Source organism: Chrysochloris asiatica, unplaced genomic scaffold (assembly GCF_000296735.1).
Source record: "Chrysochloris asiatica unplaced genomic scaffold, ChrAsi1.0 scaffold00081, whole genome shotgun sequence".
NCBI lineage: Eukaryota > Metazoa > Chordata > Mammalia > Afrosoricida > Chrysochloridae > Chrysochloris > Chrysochloris asiatica.
In genome coordinates this window covers 11,530,263-11,548,395 of record NW_006408599.1, presented here as the reverse complement: position 1 = coordinate 11,548,395, position 18,133 = coordinate 11,530,263, and the positions used below count along the sequence as shown (strand labels likewise).

The 18,133-nt window shown below is 42.2% G+C and overlaps 1 protein-coding gene across 1 annotated transcript in view; it reads right to left on the bottom strand.

The window, feature by feature from the left end:
* TNFSF15 (tumor necrosis factor (ligand) superfamily, member 15) overlaps nucleotides 1–11,711 on the bottom strand; it is a 28,282-nt gene extending 16,571 nt beyond the window's left edge. Inside the window, exon 1 of the mRNA XM_006865686.1 lies at nucleotides 11,493–11,711. Coding sequence (XP_006865748.1) covers nucleotides 11,493–11,711 — 219 coding nt within the window. The remainder of the gene's footprint in view (nucleotides 1–11,492) is intronic.
* Between the last annotated feature and the right edge of the window lie 6,422 nt (nucleotides 11,712–18,133).

Genomic DNA, 18,133 nt, shown 5'->3' with positions numbered 1-18,133 from the left:
TCAGGGAGTCAATTCTGATTCATAATGGTCCCATATAGGGTTTCTGAGACTGTAGATCTTTTCAGGAGCAGACAACTTCATCTTTTCCCTGTAGAGTGACTGATATATTTCAACTGCTGATCTTGCAGCTAGCAGCCCAATGCCTAATCCATAGTACCACCAGGGCTCCTTTTATCAACAAAAGCAGACACTAATTTTTCCTGGTCAGGACTATTGTAATGGCTAAGAAAGAGCCTACACATAGAAAGTGAGTATCCTAGTCATTTACCTACTTTCTTCTGGCTCAGTAAACGTTTGTGGTATGTACTCCTGGTTCTGCGAATCTTCCCTTTGGTTTTATTAATTTGTTGTAGACTGTGGCTACCTTCTTGCTTCTTTTTGCTGAATGGTTATAGTGAATCATTGGGGAGTCCTTGGGGGCTTCTTCCTTTTCCCAATAAATAGACATTCAAATCACCTATTTAAGAGTCCCTGGATGGCTCAAAAGATTAAGTACTCCAACACTAGTCGAAAGGTTGGCTGTTCAAACCCACGCAGAGGTGCCGCGAAAGAAAGATCTGGTGATCTTTGCACAAAAAGTCACAGCCTTGAAAATCCTATGGAACAATTCGATTCTGTATGCAAAGGGTCGCCATGAATCAGAACTGACAAGATGGAAACTAACAGCAACGGTAATCATCTAGTTTGCTTCGGGATTCCTGTCCTTGCAGAATGCAAGTTGCTTGATGGAATGAAATTTCTTTCCCCTTTCCCTACCTGTTTCAAAACTTAACCTTTCTGCTGCCAGCTGCTTGGTCCTACTAAGAACTCAGTTGTTATTGTTTGTTGTTAAATACCATGGAATCATTTCTGACTCATAGTGACCCTGCATAGGATTTCAAAGGAGCGTCTGGTGGATTTGAACTGCTGACCCTACAGTTAGCAGTCCAGTGCTTATCCTTCAGTGTCACACCAGAATCCAGACGGGGAAATAAATTAGTTTTTTTTAAAATTCATATTGTGGCTTGGGTGAAAGTTTACTGAAGAAATTAGTTTTCCATTCAATAGTTTATACACATTTTGTTTTGTGATATTGATTGCTATCACTTCAGTGTTAATATCACTCTTCCCTTTTCCTGCTGGGGTCCTTGTTTACATTTGTCCTTCTTTCCTGCACCTTTCCTGCCTTCTGAGCTTTGCTTTTGGGCAAATGCTGCCCCTTTGGTCTTGTATGGTTGATTGTTTTGAGGAGCATGCTCCTCAGTGTTATTGTTCACTTTGAAGGTCTGTCTATTGTGTGGCTCTTGGTCTATGTACCTAGACCAAGATTAGGAAAGATGTGTGCCAGGGTTGTATTCTTTCACCATATATATTCACTGTCTATGCTGAGCAAATAATCTGAGAAGCTGTATTACATGAAGAAGAATGGCATCAGGATTGGAGGAAGACTCATTAACAACCTGCAATATGCAGATGATACAAACTTGCTTGTTGAAAGCAAAGACGACTTAAAATACTTACTAATGAAGATCAAAGACTACAGCCTTTGGTATGGGTTGCACCTCAATGTGAAAAAAAAAAAAATCTTCACCACTGAATCAATAAATTACATGATAAATGGAGAAAAGATTGAAGTTGTCAAAGACGTCATTTTGCTTGACTCAACCAACACTCATGAAAGCAACAGTCAAGAAATCAAATGACATATTGCATTAGGCAAATCTGCTGCACAAGACCTCTTTAAAGTGTTCAAGAGTAAAGATGTCAGCTTGAGGACTAAGGTGCGCCTGATCCAAGCCATGGTATTTTAAATAACCTCTTATGCATGCAAAAGTTAGACAGTATTTGAATAAGGACGACTGTAGAAGAATTGGTGCATTTGAGCTATGGAGTTGGAGAAGAATATTAAAAGTACCATGGACTTCCAAAAGACCAAACCAATCTGTGTTGGAAGAAGTACAGCCAGAATGCTCCCTGGAAGCCAGAAATGGCCAGACTTCACCTCTCATATTTGGGACATATTTTCAGGACAGGCCAATCCCTGGAGAAGGATATCATTGTTGGTAAAATGGAGGGTTGGAGAAAAGAGGAAGACCCCCAACTAGATGGATTGGCACAGTGACAGCACCAATGCACTCAACTGTGAAATGATTGTTAGGTTGGTGTAGGACCAGGCAGGGTTTAATTCTGTTGGGCATAGGGTTGCTATGAGTGGGTACCAACTCCATGGCACCTAACAACAAATTGTATGGCTGAATGGTGTTCTCCAGAATGAGTTCAGTTCCGTGTTTGAAGGTATATAAAGACCACAATCTCAGGGGTTCTATCGATCTCTATCAGACCAATAAGTCTAGTCTTCTTTATGACTTTGCATTTTGTTCTACACTTGTCTCCTACTCTGTTCAGGACCTTCTATTTTGACTCTAATCAGCAGTTGGTAGTGGTAACTGGCACCATCTAGCTCTTCTGAACTTAGGGGTCACAGAGGTTGTGGTTCACATGGTCCATTTGTCCTTTAGACTAAATGTTTCCTTGAAGCTTTGATTTTCTTCACTCTTTTTTTGCTCTGGATAGTGGAAGACCAATAGTTGCATCTTAAATGGTTGCTTGCAAACTTTTAAGACATCAGTTGCTACTCACCAAAATAGGAGGTAGAAAATTATTTTGTTTTTGTAGACTACGGTACGCCAATTGACCTAAAAATCCCCCAAGACTATGGTCCTAAATCCCCAAGTCCAGTAACTCACTCCCAAGAAGTTTTCATAACTTTTCCCTCGGATTGTTTTATAGTATTCATGAATATATTAATAGATATATTTGCAGCATATGTAAATTGCTATGTAGAAATATCTTCTGCCAAACATCTGTACTTGCTCACCTTCTCACACCTGTCAACTTTGCATGTCTACTTATGTATTCACTCTAAAGTATTGCTTGTGATTACTGTAATTGCAGGAATGTTCATATAATAGCATTTTCCTCTGCTGACTATAACCCCTTTGCCTTTGTCATACTGTGGTGACTTGGGCGATAAACTGTTGTGGCCACTGTATTCAGAGACACTGTGGTGTGTGGTCTGTCTGAGGACTCGGGGCTTGAGGTGTTCCTCAGTGAATGTTGTGTCTTCACTAAGGAGTCAATGTATGGATTCTGAAATCCCCAGCTATAAGCTGCCCCAGATGTTTGGGTTTCAAACACAGTGCACCTTCACTACTTCTGGTACTTCTGCTCTTTGCCCACAGCCTGACCTTTGTAATGTCTGGGTTTGTCTAGCAACATGCCAAGCAGGAGCTTCCTGAGGCTACAGCAGAGGCAGCGCGACTGTAAATTGTAAAAAGCATCAGCTTTTTACAATTTATAAAACACTTTTATCTCACCTATCTGTTTGTTTTCTCCAGATCACTCTGAAACAGAATGATCATCATTGTCCTCATTTCAAATAGGAAACAACTTGGCTGAGGTAACAGGGTTTGCTCAAGGTGGAGAGTGTTGTTGTTGTGTGCCATCGAGTCAGTTCCGACCCATTGCAACCCTGTATAGGGTTTCCAAGGAGCAGCTGGTGAGCTTGAACCACTGACCATGTAGTTCAAATGACTTTGCAGTCTGGCCCACAGTGCCACACCGGTGGGGAGTAGGGAAATAGTGCCTGGTACTTATCTACCTTATGCCAAGAGCTTTCAGTGGCAAGTTTTCTGATCATCTTTCAGTATTTTCTTCACAGCACTCTAAAAGCAAGTGCATTAGCCTCCTCATTTTCTAGGCAGTGAAACTGAAGGCTCAGGGAAGTCTAACACCATGCCTGTTCCCCCGTGCCATTCTTCTAGCAAACAGTGCAGTTAAGTGTCTTTTGTGTGCTCTCAGGGGATGAAGCAGACTGATATTTACTGAACACTTACTATGTGCCAGACACTTTTCAGGATCTTTATGAACCACACTGGGAGGAAAATAATTTGCCTGAGCTTACACCCAGAGACAGGCAAGCATAATGGTGAGGAGAGTTAGACTATACAGTGGGTTTGAAGTCCTAGGTCACACGCTCTGTGTGAATTTGGGCAAGTTGCTTAACTTCTCTAAATCTCAGTTTCATCATTTCTAAAATGGGGGTAATCATAGTATTTTCCTCATCATGTGATTTTGAGGATTAACTGAGATGATTTATGTGTATATTACTAGCAGAGATTGCACAAGGGTTATCTTTGGGGTGCTGTTCTGTGCAGAATCTCACTCTAAATTCATATTTAGAGCTTCTTTATATGAGACTCTAGAGATGAAGGTGCTGATCACATTGCCTGGCATATGAAAAATGATCCCAGGCACACCTCATTTTATTGCACTTTGCCTTACTGTGTTAACAAATTTATTGCACTTTGCCTTACTGTGTTAACAAATGGCAGGTTTGGCACAACCTTGTGTAAGGAAAGTCTATAGGCACAATTTATCCAGCAGCATGTGTTCACTTTGTGCCTTTGTGTCACATTTTGGTAGTTATTGCAATATTTCACAATTTTTCAGAATGTTATCGCACACTTAATAGACTACTCAAAATCCAAAGCCAATGCCATTGAGTCGATTTGGACTCATAGTGACCATGCATAGGGTTCCCCATGGACTCCTGGTTTGGTGCTATAGGATCAGCACTGGACTGAAAACCATGAGGTCAGCAGTTTAAACCCATCAGCTGCTCCTTGGAAGTCCTATACAGGGTCACTATGAGTCAGAACTGACTTGACGGCACTTAACCACAGCAACATAGGGTTTCCTAGACTGCAAATCTTTCTTTATGGGCACAGAAAACTTCATCTTTCTCTCACAGAGTGACTATGAGTTTGAACTGCCAACTTTGTAGTTAGCAGTCCAGTGCTTTTCCCACAGCACTATCAGAGTACACTGTTGTGTGATCATAACTTTCATATGCACTGGAACACTTGAAAATACGTGTGATTCCGTTTTGTTGTGATATTCACTTTAGCAGTGGTCTGGAAGTGAACTCACATCATCTCTGAGGTACGTCTGTATGAGGGCACAACTGTGATGTGGTGAGGCCGTGGCTTTCTACCAAGTCTCTGGAACTCGGCAGCATGAGCTCACAGCATTATGGGATTCTGTTCTTTGGGGTGGAGACCACTTGGGTTAGAGACAAGTGTAGCAAGAAGAGAACTGGGCTTTTCAGGAACGGGAGTGGGGGTGAGGAGTGACACAAAGGAGGTGAGGAAGTAGAGGGAGTGTGTGCAGATGACTCTAGGAGCTGGAGTTGTAGGAACAGAGATGCAGGAAGCCCATCTACAGCTTTCCTAATCATCCATTCCATGGTACTGTGGGCCCAGTGTGTTATGCATGAAGCACAGTCTGTGTGTGCTGGAGCGGGGCTGAGGGAAGACAGGTTTGGTCTCCAGGCACTGGGGTCACAAAGGGCCTGGGGATTCCTTCAGAGGGCAGTGGAGAGCTACTGAAGGACCCAGGAAAGCCCAGACCAAGGAAGAGATGGGTAGAGAATGGGCTGGGGCTAGGATGAAGGCAGGACAGAGACAAAGAAAGCACTAAGATAGCTCATAAATATCAGAGACTGAGAAAAGCCTCTAGCACCAAAACATGTTCTCTCTGGCCTGGAGCTGGCTGACTCTCCAGCTGTCTTTCGTGATGTCATTTTCCCAGTCAGGGAATTTCCCTGGCTACCATTTGTTAAGCCTCCGCCCCCATGCCAGTCTCTTTAAGCATCTTATTTTTTAATTATTCTCATTTCATACATAAAGAGACAGAGGCTTAGGGAGACTGGGTAATCTGACAAAGTTCACGTGGCTAATGACCTTGAGCCTTTTGCTCATGAGTTTCCCAACATACAATTCTGCCTAAACCCTCCAGGAGTCTAAAGGTCCTAAAATCTGTCACTATCTGTATTTTTCTAAAAGGAACCCTGGTGGTGTAGTGATTAAGGGCTTGGCTGTTACCAAAAGCTCCGTGGTTGGAACCTTACCCAGTGTGTCTGCAGAAGAAAAGCCTGGTGATTGGTCCCTGTAAAGATTGTTGTTGTTGTTGTTGTTAAGTGCCGTAGAGTCAGTTCTGACCCATAGTGATCCTGTACAGGGTTTCCGAGGCTGTAAATCTTTACGAGAGCAGAAAACTTCATCTTTCTCCTGTGGAGCCACTGGTAGTTTCGAACTGCTGACCTTGCAGTTCGCAGCCCAATTCGTAACCACAGCCTAGAAAATCTGATGTAGCAGTTCTACTCTGTCACATGGGGTAGCTATCAGTCGAAAATTGACTTGCCAACACCTAGAAATGTTAACAACAACATATTTTCTATAGACAATATAAGCATGTTGTACAAAAGGGTGTAGGTTTCGAAAGTGTATCTCTGTCTTGTTGCCCAATCATGCAGTTCCCTGGTGGATGCTAGTAGAATGACGTGTTTCTTCTGTGCCCTTCCTGAGACATTACAAACATTTATTAGCATATCCAGACATGAGACTCTATATTACTTTTTAAGAAAGTGAGGTGTATCATACCATAGATGCTGTTGTGCACTTTACTTTTTTCACTTAATGATCCAAGTGTGATCCTTACTCCCCTCTTAGAAAAGCAGGGACATTTTGAGCTCCTTGATGGAAGGCTGGCACAGACTGAGGAGGCTCAGTCATGGATACCAGTTGTGGTTGGTCTTGACCATAATTATGGCAGATGATATTCTTCATCTGGTCCTCACTCATGCTGGCATTGAGTAAGAGGCCAGATGGCCTGGGCTTGAATCTTGGTTCTAACACTGACTACTTGTTGTTGTCAAGTGACATCAAGTTAGTTCTGACTAATATAGGGTTTCTGAGGTGCGGATGGTGAGTTTGAAGCTGATCATAAAGTTCAAACCACCTTGAGGTTGAATGCTTATCCTATGGTACACTAGGACTCTCTATAGTCCACTGTTGTTGTTGTGAAGTGTCGTCGAGTTGGTTCTGACCCATAGCGACCCTGTACAGGATTTCTGAGGAGCAGCTGGTGAGCTTGAACTGCCAACCTTGCAGTTCAAACTCAGGTATGGCATGGACAAATCTCTTCAGCCCTCTAAGCTTTGTTTTCTCTAAAGGCTGTACTTGGGGAAATAAGAGCCATGACACCAGTAGATATATGCACACCCATGTTCATCACAACATTATTCACAATAGCAAAAAATGAAGATAGCCTAAATGCTTATCAATGTAAGAATGAGTAAACTAATTTTGGTACATAGACTCAACAGAAAATTACACAAAACCCAAGAATAACGATGAATTGTTAAAATACCTTATAACGTGGATGAACCGAGAGGACGTTATGCTGAGTGAAATTAGGCAATCACAAAAGGAAAATATTGTATGAGACCACTTGTGTAAAAAGTCAAGAAAAGGGAAGGAAGAGGGAGTAATTCACTGGCTAGAGGATAGGCATGTGTTAATGTGGGTGATGGGGAAGGCAATATGTAACAAGAAGGATGTTGGTAGAAGAACCATGAAAGCCAGGGAAGACATGGGAAGGAGTGCAATAATCAAAGGAAGTAGAAGTAAATACGCTTATATTCACAACCCTGCAATAACAGTGCTTTACAGGTAGATCCATGGGTAGACACACAAGCTGAATGAGTGTGGGAGGGAGAGTGGGAATACACCCACAAACATATAAAGGTTTGACAGGATATTTGTACCTTTGTTGTTACCATGAATTTAGTGGAGCATACAGGGGACAAAATTATGAAAGCTTCTTAGATATCAAACACCATGAAGGAATGATTTGCTGGGCCTAATGACTTAGGACCAGTCTCAGGGGACAGCATGACCAATTGGCCTAACATAATCCACAAAGACAATGTTTGCATTCTACTTTGGTGCATAGTGACTGGGATTTTAAAAGTTCATTCATGCTGTCTAAGGTGCAACGACTGGTCTTGGCCTGTCCAGAGGAAAGAAGAGTGATGAAAACTGGATACTTGGAAATAATTCTTCCAATGGACTAATGGACCCCATGAACATCAGTCTCTATGGTCCTGAGACCAGAAGAACTAGACAGTACCTGACTACCACTGCTAACTGCTCTGAAAGGAAACACTTTAGAAGGTCCTGGATAGAGTGGGAGAAAATACAGAACAAAACTCAAAATCTTAAAAAAACAACTAAAAAACCCTAGGCTTAGTGGTCACATAGAGACTGGTGGAACCCTATTACTATGGCTCTTGGTTGCTCTTCAGATCTGGAACTGAACTCACGCTCATGACTCAAATTTCAGTCAAGCAATCGATAGATATATAGGGAGGATAACACCACTGTTGAGGTATGAACACCATAGAATAGTCAACACTTTGAGATCAAAAGGGCAGCATTTACCCATGGGCAAAATTCAGACACATTGAGGAAGAAGGAGGAATGGAAATAAGAGATACAAGATGGATGTTACCCTGAAGGGACTGCAGTCATTGAGATGAAATGAAGTGTGTGATATGTTGAGTGGAAAACTGATGATTTTCTCTGTAAACCTTCACTCAATTCACAATAAAAAGTTAAAGGAAATAAATATTAAGATTGGACAACTTTACAAGACCTATTACCTCCAACAGTCTGGGATGGTCTGACCAATTTCTATTGGTAACAGAGAAGGGTCTGTGACCCAGCTTTGTAGTCATTGGTGCCTTTCTTTCTTCCTCCAGAAGGCCTTTCCTAAACCACTGCTACCCAAGGCTGGACTAGGAGAACATCTGGATTAGCATAGCACTTCTAACCTGAAATACGCCATTTCCTGGTCTAGCTCAGGCTTCTCACATGGAGCTTCCAAAGGTCAAACCCAGTCTGAAGATCCAGAGCTGCTGGCGCCTAGCAGACAGTGCTCATCAAATAGCTGTATGCACGTGACTCTCCTCACACACAATGTGCAAAATGCTGTCATATCATCGACTTATTACCCATTTCTTTTAGAAAGATATCTGAGGTTCCCAGCAGTGAATCCCTGTGTTCCTAGCTGGGTTTCAAACCCAAATGCTTTTCTGAGAACCATATCATGACACTATTACATACATCCAGCCAGGCTCCTTCAGTGATCAGGATTCCCCTCTTAGAGCCCATCTTCCTTCTCTTCTTAGCTGGTTAGTCCCCATTTGCATCTCACCATCCACTGTTTGCCCTCCTCTGAGCTCTGCAAGGCTGACTTCTGGCTATTATACTTCCCTGGCTCCTTTGAGCCCTAGCTTCCAGTTTTGTCTGGTTAATGGGATCACTAGGTGGAAGGAGAGGGCTACAATTTCCCTTTCAGCCCTCTCTGCTTCCTCCCAATGACTGTGTCTACTCAGGCCTCAGTTCTTCTGGGCCAGGCCTTCTCCTTGTCCTCAGTTTTGGCTGGTTTACTCTAAAGTTCCTCTCTCCACTTGCCCCTTCAGGCCAAGTGTTGGTAATCAGCTTCCCCCTGTCGTTAGCTTGGTAGCAACTTGTGGTTCCCTTAACTCTGCCATCATCTCCACAAATAGTCCTTCCTTTAAACTCCTTTTAAACCCTCCTCTTTAAGCTTTCCTCTTCTTGAAATGCACTTCTTTGAGTGGGCCAGCAGTTTATTTTTAGGATCCTGATTGCTACACGGCCCCATTCTCATCTCCTTTCCCCTTTCACTCTCTTCTGATGCATTGAGAAGTTACAAAGCCTGGCCAAACCAAGACTTCAAAGACTCCCCACACTCCCATTCTCCAGGGAGAGGGGTCTAACAACATAATAAACACTGGTAACTTTATTCATGCCTTAAGCACCTATAATCAGATAGTCTTGAGAGGGGCGTGTAGTGGTGAGTAAGGAGACTCAGTGCTGCCCTACTTGGGGCTGACTGTTGAGTGACAGCTTATGTCACAGAATTGACTGTGGGAAAATCTCTGCTTCTCCCTGGATTGTTTCATTGCACTTGATGGTCATCTAGATCTAAGGTGCATTCTCTGATTTCTGCTGACACAGGGGATCTCACCAATGGTCAGCAGAGGAAGAGCTGTCCTTCAGTACTCCGGAAAGCTCAGGTTCCTGAAGGCCACTCAGCTTCTTACTTTAAGAGCAAGTGTTTCCTCTGGCTAAAGGCGCACAAGGTACCAGCCCCATGATGACCAAGGGGTGGGCACCTGACCTCCCAAGCCCTGTAGTCCTCCTCTAGCACAAAGAGCATTTCCGGTTGTCTGCATATTTCTGCTTTTCCAACAGCTGACTGGATATTTGTACATTCATGGCATGTGGCCATGAATGCTGCTGCCTGAGGGGACTGTGAGTGACACATTAGCCATGGTTGGCTCACAGCTTCTCTGCTTTGAAGTTGGCCAGGATTGTTTGGAAACCAGATTTCCAATTAATTCAATTGAGATGCCTATTTTCTCTGCTGGAATTTCATGCTGAAATTAAATTAGTCACCATCGATTATGCAGGGGCATTTTTAAAAAAGGAAATGATTTGAATAGCATATTCTTTAGAATTGAAGGTCCATATTTGCTTTTCCTAGTTCAGAATGATGATTTTTTCCTAACCAACTGCTCCCTCCTCTCAGTATTGTTCTCCTCAGGTGTCTCTCTCTCTCTCTCTATATATATTTTTTTTCATTAAGTTTTCATCTCCCTCCACCTTAAGTATGGGCGATGAACAATCAGGCAGGAGTTGTGACAGTATAGGATAAAATAAGCATTGGACTGCGAACCACAAGGTCAGTGGTTCAATCCCACCAGCTACTCCTCAGAAACCCTATTCAGGGTCACTATGAGTCAGCGTAGACTTAACAACGAAATACAATATTTCTTCTGGTTACTGGTGTGAGAAAATTATGGTGTAGACACATACAGGAATATCATGCAACTATCTACATCGTTCTGGTGTGGCGTTGCGGGTTAATGCACTGGACTGCAAGGTTGGTTTGAACTTCAAGTTTGGTGGTTCAAGCTCACCAGCTGCTCCTCAGAAACTTTGTACAGGGTCGCTATGAGTCAGAACAGACTCCACCACACTTAACACCAACAACAATCTACATCCTCATGCTGATGTGAATTTAGAGGCATATAAATAAAATAAGGATCTAGTAAGAATCCATATCATTCTATTTTATGTAAAGAAGTTATTGTATATCCCACAATATTAACAGTGATCATCTCTGTGGGGTTAAGGGTAATGATAATTTTCTCCTTTACGTTATCTGTATTTTCTACATTGTTTTCAATAGCCATGTGTCTCTTCTACTAAGTTAATAAACTTCATTTTTAATAGAAGAGAAATGCTCCCAAATTATCAGCTTGTTATGATAATTATTTAAAAATATGGGTCTTGAGGTTATTCCCATGTAAACAGAGAAAAGGACAGTCAATTCCTGGAAAATCTGAGAATAAAAACCAAACTGGCCCTCTCCACCCTCACATTTCCACTGCCCCTCATTTTTGTGGCCTGTAGAAAGTAAAGCATGCATCAAGGGCTCTGTGCAAAGCAAAGTTCAAGAACCTGTTTGAAGTCCATAGAGGGTCCGCGGATCAGCCAGGTGAAGGGGAGCCAACTTACCTGGAACATGCAGGCCTCTCCCTGGGCCCGGAGCTGGCCCACAAGCACATAGGTGGTAAGCCCGGCTATGATGGGGAGCAATGCCAGTAAGCAGGTGAGAGCCCAGCACACACTGCTGTTCCTGGCTTCCAGCCTGGCTCTGGCTCTGGGCGGGCCGCCGAGGTCCACAGGCAGCATTTCCACACAGGCTGTCTGCCCGAAGCCCAGTTCCTCCCCCATGCTTCTGCTGACTCTTCCTCACCAGAGAGACCCCCCATTAAATAGAAGACCAGCTTCGCATGGTGGGTGAATTAATCACTCTGCCTACTCCTCCCCCTTTCCTCTCCCCATCCACAATAAGCTGTGGCCCTGCCCTACCAGGGAATGCACCGCCTACAACAGAAACCAAGTTTGGTTTAAGTAGGAAAAAAAAAAAAAAAAGAAGAAAAGCTTTCCCAAGCATATTTATACACAGTGTGCTCATGTGCTCCTTCATTTACAGAAGGAAGTTAGGAAAGTCCCCCAAGGAGGAGATCAAGAATTCATCAAGTCAATGGGCTGACCGGTTAAAATGTACCTGCTTCTTGTACTGGAGTTCTGCCAGCTGCGCAGGTCGGAGAGCGTGCTGCTTCTGGAAGTGAAAGTGAGGCATGTGGTTTGCAACCTGGGAAATGGAAATGCTAAGTGCTGTCAAGCCTTACGTGTTAGAAACTCAGAGGAATGCATTCCCATTTTACAGATGGGTGTACTGAAGTTCTGAAGGATCAAGGGATTGTCCCTAGATCACCAAAGAATTAAGATAGAAGAGCTAGGAACATGAACTTGTTCTTCTAAATCCTGAGTTGGATACTTGTCTCTACCTTACAACTAAATGTTCATGTAAAGAATGTATATATCTCCAGCTTGTGTTGAGTAATTGTCTAAGCAAAGAATATGAAGACATAGAGGTGATTGTCTATGAATGGAGGGACATTGACTCCTAATTAGTTCAGTGTTAATTGGTTAACTGAGAATCCGTGACATGTCTTGCCCACAGTTGGGTGTGGTATGGGGCCACAATATCTAATAAAGGATAATATTTATTAAGCACTTACTTTGTGCCTGCCACTGTTCTGAGCTAGTTAAGTGTATTAATGAAGTTATCCGATCTTCAGTATAACCTAGTCACATTTGACAGATAAGGAAATTGAAGCATAGAGAGTAAGTGTAAATCAGGATTTGAACTCAGGTAGGCTGGAGGCACAATGGTTAAGTGCTTGGCAGCTAAACAAATAATTGATGGCTTTGTGGGAGACTTGGCAATCTGTTTCCATAAACATTACAGTCAAGAACACCCTATGGGCAGTTTTCCTCTGTCACATGGGGGACAGCAACAGGTTGCCTCCAGAGTCTCTTAATCATTATGCTTAGTATGAGGTACTGCACTTGATGCGTTACTACACTTGAATGCAAGATAGTGTTCTAGGTACTGGGGGTAAAACAGTGTTGAGGACAGATATTAATCCCTGTCAGTAAATAAAATAAGCTAAGTTTAAATCATGTTAGTTGGTTTTAAGTGCCTCAGAAAACATAATAAATAAACAAACAGGAAAAGGAGAGAAGGCATTAACTAAGTTGCAAGGTGGTCAGTAAAGTTTTCATTGACAGGAGATAGTTGCGTAAAGATTAGAAGAAAATGAGGAGAGAGCAATGTGGGTGTCTGATAGTTGAGTGTGTCTGACTTTGAAACATATGGTATGTTCAAGGAGAATCAAAGTGGCCCCAGATGCATCCGCGAGTGAGGAGGAGAATGGGGGCCAATGGGATCTGGGATGGCTTTGAGGAGGTTGACCAGTACTGTTTCTTAGGCCAGGAGTAGGTCATGGCTTCCTCTTCAGTGAAGTGGGGAGTCTTGGGAAGATTTAGGACTTTTCTTTAAAAGGATCAACCTGGCTACTGTGTGAAGAGTAGCCTGAAAGGAGAAGAGACCAACTTGAAAGCAATTATCCAGGTATGGATTCACACCCTGAGAACAATCAACCACCTGAGATCAAAAGGGCATTTGCCCAGGGATAAAGCTCAGAAGTCAGGAAGGGATAAGAAAGAAGGACAAATGTGAACAGTCAACACAGGGAGGCTGTGGGAAGAGTGCTGCTACATGGTGTGCATTACAATCAATTTCATGAATCAAAATGTGTTTGACTTGTTGTATGGAAAACTAATTTGCTCTGTAAATTTTCACTCTAGTCACAATAAAAAATAAATAAATTTCTCCAGGCTCAAGTATTGTTGTTAAGTGCCTTCGTGCAAGTTCCGACTCATAATGACCCTGAAGAGAGTCAGAACTTACAACCCTGAAGAGCATTTGGTGGGTTTGAACCACTGATCTTGCGGTTCAAACAGACCTTGCAGTCAAGTGTTTAACCTACAGCGCCACACTAGGACTCCAAGTGTAGCGGTTGTTATTTGGATAGTTTAAAAATAAGACTTGCAGCTTTCTTGACCTGCCATTAAGAAAAAAAAAAAAAAATCCAGCCAAGTCATGATAGAGTTTTGGATTAGGGTGGAAGTAGCAAAGGTCATAAGAAATGGTGGATTCTGGGTGTATTTTGAAGGAAAGCAGATAAAATTTCTTACTGGGTTAGATATGAGATGAGAGAGAATAAGAGGAAGACTGAGTGCTAGGAGTTTGGTCTGTGAAGTGGAAGGACTGAAGATACACTTAATGGAGATGGGAAGAGTCTGGGAGAAAGCCTGTGAGCTCAAGTTGAGTCAGTACCATTTATAATGACTTTTCCAAGACCAAGTGGTGATGACATGTAAGCAGTTTCATGATGAGTCTGGGGTCCTGGGGAAAGACTTGAGTGAGATACTAATTTAGGAGGGATGCTTAGCATGGCTCCTGTCACATAGTACTTCTAAGTGGGGGTCCCTCTTAAGTTTATCCAAAGGCCTTGGGGCCAAATTTTAGATTAGAAGTTAAAGGAGGCATCTTTCAGCCTAATGTTAAGATTATGTTGATGCTATTCAAAGATAAATTACATTGCTTCCAGAGGTGGGAACTGTCTGTTTCAAGGGTAAGTACAGGATCTGAACAACCACTTATTGATGAAATTTGAGAAGAAATTCTGTTATTGCAGAGGTGATTGGAATTGATGTTTTTTACAGGCATCCATCTTACTAATGATTGGATGACTCCCAATCATTTCAGGCCTCATTCTCTCCATCTGTAAAGTGGGGCCATGGAGGTAAGCCCTGTGATCCTGAGAAGGCTTGTGGCATTTATGTTTTGAGAGTCTTTGCAGTTCTCTGTGTCTTCCCATTGTCTCCGATTGTTCCCCGCACTTTCTCTGCACATCTTTGCTTATGTCCTTGTTTGCTTAGTCTTTTTCCAGACGGTGCCATAGAAATTTCCCTTTGATCTTCAATGCTAGATTAACATGTACAGTTGGCATGGGTCGGCTGGCTTTCCTGGTTTCTTCCCAAATTGGGAAAAAGGATAATTTTTCAGTAATTATTTCTTTACATCAAAGTATGTTTTGTCTTGTGCTGTAGAGTCTGTTCCAACTCATAGAGAACCTGTATAGGGTTTCTGAGGAGCAGCTGGTGGGTTTGAACCATCAACCTTTCATTTCAAAATGACCTTGTAGCCCAGTGCCTATCCTATAGCATCACACCAGGATTCCTAATTAGTAACCAAGGATAAACTGTTTATACTACCCAAGGACAATTTGAATATATTATTTTGGTTAAGTGCCCTTTGAATATATTATTGTTAAGTGCCGCTGAGTCAGTCCCAACTCATAGTGACCCTGTAATAGGGTTTCCAAGGAGCAGCTGGTGAGCTAGCATTGCCAAGCTTGCAGTTAAACACCACCTTGCAGTCTAGCACATTAAACCCACAACTCCACTCCTGGACTCAGAATATATTATTGATGTACTTATATAACTACTTAGAAATGTAAAAGCCATTATTAGTTCATAGACTATACAGAAACAGGGGCGAGCTGAGTTTGGAATGTGGGCAGTAGTTTCCCAACCTCTTCTCTAAACCCACCAGAAACTGCTATTAACATTTTAGAATATTTCCTTCTAGTTTAAATTTCTACGCTTAAAAAAAAAAATTAAACGTGGTTGGGATTATGTTATATACTTCATTTAATTTCTGTCCAGCTCTTTTCGTAACATTTTAGTAATAAAGTTGTTAAGGATTGAGTAATCGTCTTGCAAATAACATTTGCAGTCTCCTTAAACCCCAAACCAAAAGCCTATCGCCGTTGAGTCAATTTTGACTTTAGCTATACTCTACCTACTTGCTGTGCATTCAGATCATTTACTAGTCAGTTTATAAATTAAGCATGGATCATTTTCTTTATTTTTGGAATTTCCTTGCGTGTAATTCTGGAAGGAGTATCACCAAGGCAAAGGCAGGGAACAAACTTGAAGCTCCTCCTTCATAAGCGTTGTTGTTGTCACGTGCCATCTAGTCGGTACAGACTCTTAGTGACCCTATGTACAACAGAACGAAACACTTCCGGGTCCTGTGCCAACCTCACAATCATTGCTACATTTGAGCCTTCGTAGGGTTGGTGCCTTTTACTTTCCCTCCAGATGTAAGGGAAAGTGCACATATCACCCCAATTTGGCAAAAATTTTAAAACAAGACAGAATTTATATTACCAAAAGAAAAGTTAATTGTGCCTTATTAATTTTGGAGGGACCAGTATCTGGAGAAGGACATCATGCTTGGAAAAGTGGAGGGTCAGCGAAAAAGAGGCCCAGGAAATCTCAGCAGATGCTTGTCATCAGGAAAGGCTGATGGTGCATAACTGGTGTGGCCATACATTATGCAGTGGTCCAGATGAATGAATGACAGCAACATACTTCAATCTTAGCAGTGAAAAAGTAAGTTCTTGAACATTATAGACAGTAAACATTGCATAAAGTTAAAAATAACATGTTGTTGTTGTCAAGTGCCGTCCAGTTGGTTCTGACCTATACCACCCTGCATAGGGTTTCTGAGGAGCTGCTGGTGAGCTTGAACTACCACCCTTGCAGTTCAAACCAACATTGAAGTCCAGCACATTAACCCACAGTGCCACACCAGGACTTTAAACATAATACATAGATGTGATCAAACCAATTGGCAATGAGCTGATTTTGACTTATGGCAAACCTATGTGTGTCAGTAAAACTGTATTCCATAGAGTTTTTGATTACTGAGTTTTTAGAAGTAGATCACCAGACCTTTTTTTCTGAAGCACCTCTGGTTGGTCTCACACCTCCTTTCGGTTGGCAGCTGAGTACATTAACCATTTGCACTGCTCAGGGGCTCTAATGACGTAATATATCTATGTAAAAAGAAGTGCAAAGCAGTGATGCACACAAGACTAGAGATGAATACCCAGAGGAGTTTCATAGAGTATCATATGATAATCCCTCAAGGTCCTAGTTTTTATTTCAGGTTAGGCCACAAGTTAGTAGGAGCCCTGGTAGTGTAGTGTTTACATGTTGGACTGCTAACTGAAAGGTCAGCAATTTGAATCTAGCAGTTCTGTGGGAGAAAGATGAGGTTTTCTTGTTTGTAAAAGATTTACAGCCTCAGAAACCTTATACAGGCTCTCTATGAGTTGGAACCAACTCCACAGCACATTATCAGCATAATGCTCCAACAGCTCCAACTCATGGTGACCCCATGCATGACAGAATGAAACACTGCGCAGCCCACTATAACATTATATGTAATTAATGGATTATTGTGGCTGAACTGTGTCTCCCCCCCCCCCCCCCCCAGAATGTTGTTGTTGTTCAGTGCCATCAAGTCAGTTCTGACATATAGTGACCCTGTACAGGGTTTCTGAGGATCAGCTGGTAAGTTTGAACTGTTGACCTTGTGGTTCAAACCAACCTTGTGGTTAAGTGCTTACCCTACAGCACCATGTCAGGACTCCTCCCCGCAAAGTATATTGCAAATCCTAACTCATATACCTGTGATTATAATTACATTTGGGAATGGGTTTTCTTTGTTAGGTTAATGAGGCACTATTAGTATGGGTTATGTCTTCAAAATTGATCTCTTTTGGGACATGAAATGTATAGATTAAGCAGATAAGAAAGCAAGCAGAGGTGAGGCAGATAGATGTTGCCCCGTGTAGACTACTGAAGAACCAGGGAACAGCACCTGAAGAGACAAGGATTTTTTTTAACAGAGCTGACAGAGAAAGTCTTCCCTAGGCTGGGGGCTTTCTATTGGACAATTTCTCTTTGCTAAGACCACTCACTTGTGATATTTTTATGTTGGGCTACTAACTTCAAGGTTGGCAGTTCAAACCCAACAGCCATTCTGCAGGAGAAAGATGAGAGTGTCTGTCCCTGTTAGTATTTATAGTCTTGGAAACCCCATAGAGGGTCACTGTGAGTCTGAACTGACTTGATGACATTGGGTTTCATACAACTAAGACACTGACTAAATGAAAAAGCAGATCAATTATGGACCATAATGACAATATGACATGATCCCAAGATTATAAATTCAATTCTGTGTCTCTGAGATTCAAACATAGCAAAGTACTGAGTCAGTAGACACTTGGTATGGTCTTGAAAATTTCCCAATAATAAAGTGAAAGACATATTTTATGTTAGTACACATATTTTATGGTGTCTATTTTGGCTTCTTCACAGAA